The sequence below is a fragment of the Notothenia rossii genome (assembly GCF_949606895.1).
Source record: "Notothenia rossii genome assembly, chromosome: 7".
In the NCBI taxonomy this organism is placed as follows: domain Eukaryota; kingdom Metazoa; phylum Chordata; class Actinopteri; order Perciformes; family Nototheniidae; genus Notothenia; species Notothenia rossii.
In genome coordinates, this window is record NC_136905.1 from 85215955 (window position 1) to 85223454 (window position 7500).

The following is a 7500-nucleotide window of genomic DNA, read 5'->3' on the forward strand; positions in this document are numbered from 1 at the left end:
TCTCAATGTGTGTGTCTCAGTGTGTGTGTGTCTCAGTGTGTGTGTGTGTCTCACTGTGTGTGTGTCTCAGTGTGTGTGTGTCTCAGTGTGTGTGTGTGTCTCACTGTGTGTGTGTCTCAGTGTGTGTGTCTCACTGTGTGTGTGTGTCTCACTGTGTGTGTGTCTCAGTGTGTGTGTCTCACTGTGTGTGTGTCTCAGTGTGTGTGTGTGTCTCACTGTGTGTGTGTCTCAGTGTGTGTGTCTCACTGTGTGTGTGTGTCTCACTGTGTGTGTGTCTCAGTGTGTGTGTCTCACTGTGTGTGTGTCTCAGTGTGTGTGTCTCAGAGTGTGTGTGTCTCAATGTGTGTGTCTCACTGTGTGTGTCTCAATGTGTGTGTCTCAGTGTGTGTGTCTCAATGTGTGTGTCTCAGTGTGTGTGTCTCAGTGTGTGTGTGTCTCAATGTGTGTGTCTCACTGTGTGTGTCTCAGTGTGTGTGTCTCAGTGTGTGTGTCTCAGTGTGTGTGTCTCACTGTGTGTGTCTCAGTGTGTGTGTGTCTCACTGTGTGTGTCTCAGTGTGTGTGTCTCAGTGTGTGTGTCTCAGTGTGTGTGTGTCTCAGTGTGTGTGTCTCAATGTGTGTGTCTCACTGTGTGTGTCTCAGTGTGTGTGTGTCTCACTGTGTGTGTCTCAGTGTGTGTGTCTCAGTGTGTGTGTCTCTCAGTGTGTGTGTGTGTGTCTCAGTGTGTGTGTCTCAGTGTGTGTCCTCACCTCTCAGCAGGAAGTCCCCCTCCTCTCTCTCCGTCTCTCTCTCCAGTCCCCGGCTCAGATCGTAGTCGTGGTCCCACTCCAGAGGGATGGAGTCCACGCTGGCCGGTGTGTCTCTGCCTGATCTCTCTCCTCTCTCTCCTCGCTCTCCTCTCAGATGAGCAGAGCGCCCCCCGGAGGACGGGAGGGGCGACAGCAGGCCGTCCCCCAGACGCTCGCCGCCCCCCCACGGACCCCCGGACACATCGCACGCCTCATCCAGATCCAGCTCCCGGTCCGAGAGAGAGACCTCGGTGTCGTCGTCCGCCAGCTGCACGGAAACAGATATAGAGAGATCAATATTAGAGATATCGTGTGAAAGGGTACATAGATGTGAAACACGTAGACCTGCAGGGACACATGTAGACCTGCAGGGACATACGTAGACCTGCAGGGAAACATGTAGACCTTCAGGGACATACGTAGACCTGCAGAGACACACGTAGACCTGCAGGGACACACGTAGACCTGCAGGGAAACACGTAGACCTGCAGGGAAACATGTAGACCTGCAGGGAAACATAAATGATGTGTGTACTTCTACTTGAGTAAAGGATGTGTGTACTTCTACTTGAGTAAAGGATGTGTGTACTTCTACTTGAGTAAAGGATGTGTGTACTTCTACTTGAGTAAAGGATGTGTGTACTTCTACTTGAGTAAAGGATGTGTGGACTTCTACCTGAGTAAAGGATGTGTACTTCTACTTGAGTAAAGGATGTGTGTACTTCTACTTGATTACAGGATGTGTGTACTTCTACTTGAGTACAGGATGTGTGTACTTCTACTTGAGTACAGCATGTGTGTACTTCTACTTGATTACAGGATGTGTGTACTTCTACTTGATTACAGGATGTGTGTACTTCTACTTGATTACAGGATGTGTGTACTTCTACTTGAGTCCAGGATGTGTGTACTTCTAATTGATTACAGCATGTGTGTACTTCTACTTGAGTACAGCATGTGTGTACTTCTACTTGAGTACAGGATGTGTGTACTTCTACTTGAGTACAGGATGTGTGTACTTCTACTTGAGTACAGCATGTGTGTACTTCTACTTGATTACAGGATGTGTGTACTTCTACTTGAGTAAAGGATGTGTGTACTTCTACTTGATTACAGGATGTGTGTACTTCTACTTGAGTACAGGATGTGTGTACTTCTACTTGAGTACAGCATGTGTGTACTTCTACTTGATTACAGGATGTGTGTACTTCTACTTGATTACAGGATGTGTGTACTTCTACTTGATTACAGGATGTGTGTACTTCTACTTGAGTCCAGGATGTGTGTACTTCTAATTGATTACAGCATGTGTGTACTTCTACTTGAGTACAGCATGTGTGTACTTCTACTTGAGTACAGGATGTGTGTACTTCTACTTGAGTACAGGATGTGTGTACTTCTACTTGAGTACAGGATGTGTGTACTTTTGCCCTCTCTGCTGATATTGAAGTTGGCCTCTGGTCTCTCACCGGCAGGCGGATGAGCTTCCTGTGGTACCGCTCCACCCTCCCGAACACCTCCTGGCAGTACCTCTGCAGCTCCTCCAGCTCCTCCTCCATCACCGCGGAGTCCAGAGGCTCGCTCTTCTCCATCAGAGCCTCCCCCTGCTGGAAGATCTGAGAGATCCTCCCTGTGGTGAGGGAGATCTCCTGCTGGAAGGACTGCAACACACACACACACACACACACACACACACACACACACACACACACACACACACTGAAATGTATCACGATGGGCGACTGTGGCTGTGAGGGAGTGTGTTCGTCTTTAAACCAGCAGGTTGTTGGTTCGATTCCCAGCACTACAGTCACCATGTGGATGTGTCCTTGGGCAAGATACTGAGTGGCTCCTGATGGCCGTGTGTGTGTGTGTGTGTGTGTGTGTGTGTGTGTGTGTGTGTGTGTGTGTGTGTGTGTGTGTGTGTGTGGATCAGTGCTTCTCAAAGTGTGGTCCGCGGGCCACTGGTGGTCCGTGAGTATGTTGGTAACATTTCACATTTGAAATAAACTAATGAATTTGAGCTTTCTGCACTCTCGAGGGAATATCTTAATCTTAACTCTTAGCTTAAGCTTCACTCTCGACTTCAGGACGTAACTCAGATAAACACCTTGGTCACACATGTTGAAACTTGTTTCTACCATTTTCAGGCGATTTGTGATCTGTTCTAAAAACACGATGTGATTTTGGGTATTCGTGGAGTCAGGTGGTCCACTAGTGTCTTGTATTGGTTAAGTGGTTGGTATGAACGTTAGAGGAACTCTGATCTGGAGCGCGTGGCTCTGACTCAGAGCCTTTCATCTGAAAACTGAAACTAATTCAGATCTCTTTGCAGTCTGTGCAGAAACATGATCTGCAACAAAGTGTTTTAAATGTTCCCCAGTCATCTCTAGGGCTGGCATGTACAAAATAAAGTTATGTTGTTGTTGTTGTTGTTGTTGTTGTTGTTGTTGTTGTCGTTCACTTGAATGTGATGTATGAAAGATCATAGATGACTTCCCCTCACCTCAGGTGGAGACGAGAGTCGAGGATCTGAATCTATACACATTGATGACATCTAGAGATACAACACGTAAATATGAACATGTGTCGATCTCTCACTCTGACACTCTGTCTCCCTCTGACACCCTGTCTCACTCTGACACTCTGTCTCCCTCTGACACCCTGTCTCACTCTGACACTCTGTCTCCCTCTGACACCCTGTCTCCCTCTGTCTCACTCTGACACCCTGTCTCCCCCTGTCTCACTCTGACACCCTGTCTCCCTCTGTCTCACTCTGACACCCTGTCTCCCCCTGTCTCACTCTGACACCCTGTCTCCCCCTGTCTCACTCTGACACCCTGTCTCCCCCTGTCTCACTCTGACACCCTGTCTCCCTCTGACACCCTGTCTCACCCTGTCTCACTCTGACACCCTGTCTCCCCCTGTCTCACTCTGACACCCTGTCTCCCCCTGTCTCACTCTGACACCCTGTCTCCCTCTGACACCCTGTCTCACCCTGTCTCACTCTGACACCCTGTCTCCCTCTGTCTCCCTCTGACACCCTGTCTCCCTCTGTCTCCCTCTGACACCCTGTCTCACTCTGACACCCTGTCTCCCTCTGACACCCTGTCTCACTCTGACACCCTGTCTCCCTCTGACACCCTGTCTCACCCTGTCTCCCTCTGACACCCTGTCTCCCTCTGTCTCACTCTGACACCCTGTCTCCCTCTGACACCATGTCTCCCCCTGTCTCACTCTGACACCCTGTCTCCCTCTGACACCCTGTCTCCCTCTGACACCCTGTCTCCCTCTGTCTCACTCTGACACCCTGTCTCCCTCTGACACCATGTCTCCCCCTGTCTCACTCTGACACCCTGTCTCACTCTGACACCCTGTCTCCCTCTGACACCCTGTCTCACCCTGTCTCCCTCTGACACCCTGTCTCACCCTGTCTCCCTCTGACACCCTGTCTCACCCTGTCTCCCTCTGACACCCTGTCTCCCTCTGACACCCTGTCTCCCTCTGACACCCTGTCTCCCTCTGACACCCTGTCTCACTCTGACACCCTGTCTCACTCTGACACCCTGTCTCACTCTGACACCCTGTCTCCCTCTGCTCCCCTGTCTCCCTCTGACACCCTGTCTCACTCTGACACCCTGTCTCCCTCTGACACCCTGTCTCCCTCTGCTCCCCTGTCTCCCTCTGACACCCTGTCTCCCTCTGACAACCTGTCTCACTCTGACACCCTGTCTCACCCTGTCTCACTCTGACACCCTGTCTCACCCTGTCTCACTCTGACACCCTGTCTCCCTCTGACACCCTGTCTCCCTCTGACACCCTGTCTCACTCTGACACCCTGTCTCCCTCTGACACCCTGTCTCCCTCTGACACCCTGTCTCCCTCTGACACCCTGTCTCACTCTGACACCCTGTCTCACCCTGTCTCACTCTGACACCCTGTCTCCCTCTGACACCCTGTCTCCCTCTGACACCCTGTCTCACTCTGACACCCTGTCTCCCTCTGACACCCTGTCTCCCTCTGACACCCTGTCTCCCTCTGACACCCTGTCTCAGCCTCACCTTGAGCTGCTTGATCTTGGCCTGGATGTCACACTCTGAGAAATGCTCGATGTTGGTCAGCTGCAGGTCCATCTCCGTCAGCCACACCAGGATGGAGTCTCTGGACGTCTCAAAGTCCTCCCTCTGTCCTGTGAAGTGCTGCAGGGGGAGAGGGACCATGAACACACCTCAGTGAGAGGGACCATGAACACACCTCAGTGAGAGGGACCATGAACACACCTCAGTGAGCGGGACCATGAACACACCTCAGTGAGAGGGACCATGAACACACCTCAGTGAGAGGGACCATGAACTCACCTCAGTGAGAGGGACCATGAACACATCTCAGTGAGAGGGACCATGAACACACCTCAGTGAGAGGGACCATGAACACACCTCAGTGAGAGGGACCATGAACACACCTCAGTGAGAGGGACCATGAACTCACCTCAGTGAGAGGGACCATGAACACACCTCAGTGAGAGGGACCATGAACACATCTCAGTGAGAGGGACCATGAACTCACCTCAGTGAGAGGGACCATGAACACACCTCAGTGAGAGGGACCATGAACACACCTCAGTGAGAGGGACCATGAACACATCTCAGTGAGAGGGACCATGAACACACCTCAGTGAGAGGGACCATGAACACACCTCAGTGAGAGGGACCATGAACACACCTCAGTGAGAGGGACCATGAACACACCTCAGTGAGAGGGACCATGAACACACCTCAGTGAGAGGGACCCGTCATGAGACCAAGGACAAGTCTGACCAAATGCTCTGCTGACACTTACGCTACTTCAAGACACAGAGAAACATTCAGAACACGTGGAGCTGTAAGATATTTATCAAAGCAACCTCTGAGGAAACCTCTGTCTGCCTCTTGATCGTTATTCATCTGTGTCACATTCTAGACTCTTCCTGCTCTATTTCTATGTGTCTATCTGTTGTATTAGTTCTATGTCCTATATGTCCAGTTCCTTCCCCTCTGCTACAATGCACACAATATCTGTTTTAATAACTGCACAGATTCTACTTCAATATAAATGCTTCTAGATTAGACCACAGTCTATTCTTTATTATGTCTTGATGTGATTGTCTGACCTTGAGTCGCCTCAGGATGGAGCTGACCCTCCTCTGCAGGGCGTCCCAGCGCAGGTTGGCTCCCTGGCTCTTCTCCTTCAGGAGGCAAAGGGTGTCGGTGCGGTTCTCCCGGGCCAGGCGCCGGTACTGTTTGTTGATGAGCTCCAGCTGGGTCAGGCTCTCATGGACCTGCCTCTGGAAGGACTGCAGCACACACAGGGTTAATCACCAGCAGCACCTCCTGCTCGGTGGTTTCTATTCCCCCTCGGATGTTTCCTCACCTCGAACTTCTTCATCTCCTCCTTGGCCACGGTGTACAGGACCCCCGAGGAGTTGGGCAGCGCAGCGGTTCTCTCCGAGGAGACGAGCCACTCCTCGAAGCGGGAGAAGTCCTCCAGGAACTTCTGCCACAGACGCCACGTCTCCTCGATCCTGAGGCGGGGACACGTTACGTTACAAACAATGATACCAGCAGCGTTCACCAAAGACTCATAACAACCATCAAGACGTTCCCAGGCTCTCTTATTTGTTCTCAGGGAAACACAGAACTGAAACTTGTGTTACACGCGTTGGAGCTCCTCCTCTCCAGGTGCTCCATCCACACCTTCTTCTTTCTTAGAAGTGCCCCCTGCTCCAGACACAGACTGTACGAACAAACTAACACGCTGATCAAATAACAACATGCATATTCCTCTGCTGTTCAACCCACTGCTAATGCCACGAGACACGTAGCAGGAGCCCCTCCACTGGCGTGCTGTCCCTATGTGCACAGGGCCCTGTGCTGTCCCTATGTGCACACGGCCCTGTGCTGTCCCTATGTGCACACGGCCCTGTGCTGTCCCTATGTGCACACGGCCCTGTGCTGTCCCTATGTGCACACGGCCCTGTGCTGTCCCTATTTCCACACGGCCCTGTGCTGTCCCTATGTGCACACGGCCCTGTGCTGTCCCTATGTGCACACGGCCCTGTGCTGTCCCTGTGTGCACACGGCCCTGTGCTGTCCCTATGTGCACACGGCCCTGTGCTGTCCCTATGTGCACACGGCCCTGTGCTGTCCCTATGTGCACACGGCCCTGTGCTGTCCCTATGTGCACACGGCCCTGTGCTGTCCCTATGTGCACACACGGCCCTGTGCTGTCCCTGTGCGCACACGGCCCTGTGCTGTCCCTGTGTGCACACGACCCTGTGCTGTCCCTGTGTGCACACGGCCCTGTGCTGTCCCTGTGTGCACACGACCCTGTGCTGTCCCTATGTGCACACGACCCTGTGCTGTCCCTATGTGCACACGACCCTGTGCTGTCCCTATGTGCACACGACCCTGTGCTGTCCCTATGTGCACACGGCCCTGTTCTGTCCCTGTGTGCACACGGCCCTGTGCTGTCCCTATGTGCACACGACCCTGTGCTGTCCCTATGTGCACACGGCCCTGTGCTGTCCCTATGTGCACACGGCCCTGTGCTGTCCCTATGTGCACACGGCCCTGTGCTGTCCCTATGTGCACACGGCCCTGTGCTGTCCCTATTTCCACACGGCCCTGTGCTGTCCCTATGTGCACACGGCCCTGTGCTGTCCCTATGTGCACACGGC

The 7500-nt window shown here is 52.5% G+C and overlaps 1 protein-coding gene across 1 annotated transcript in view; it reads right to left on the reverse strand.

Moving 5' to 3' along the window:
- The window catches only part of syne1b (spectrin repeat containing, nuclear envelope 1b), a 165932-nt gene that overhangs the window by 20814 nt on the left and 137618 nt on the right, over positions 1–7500 (reverse strand). The window contains exons 95-99 of the mRNA XM_079692895.1: positions 6195–6345; positions 5935–6117; positions 4847–4984; positions 2255–2446; positions 748–1054 (exon numbers count right to left, since the gene is read on the reverse strand). Coding sequence (XP_079549021.1) covers positions 748–1054; positions 2255–2446; positions 4847–4984; positions 5935–6117; positions 6195–6345 — 971 coding nt within the window. The remainder of the gene's footprint in view (positions 1–747; positions 1055–2254; positions 2447–4846; positions 4985–5934; positions 6118–6194; positions 6346–7500) is intronic.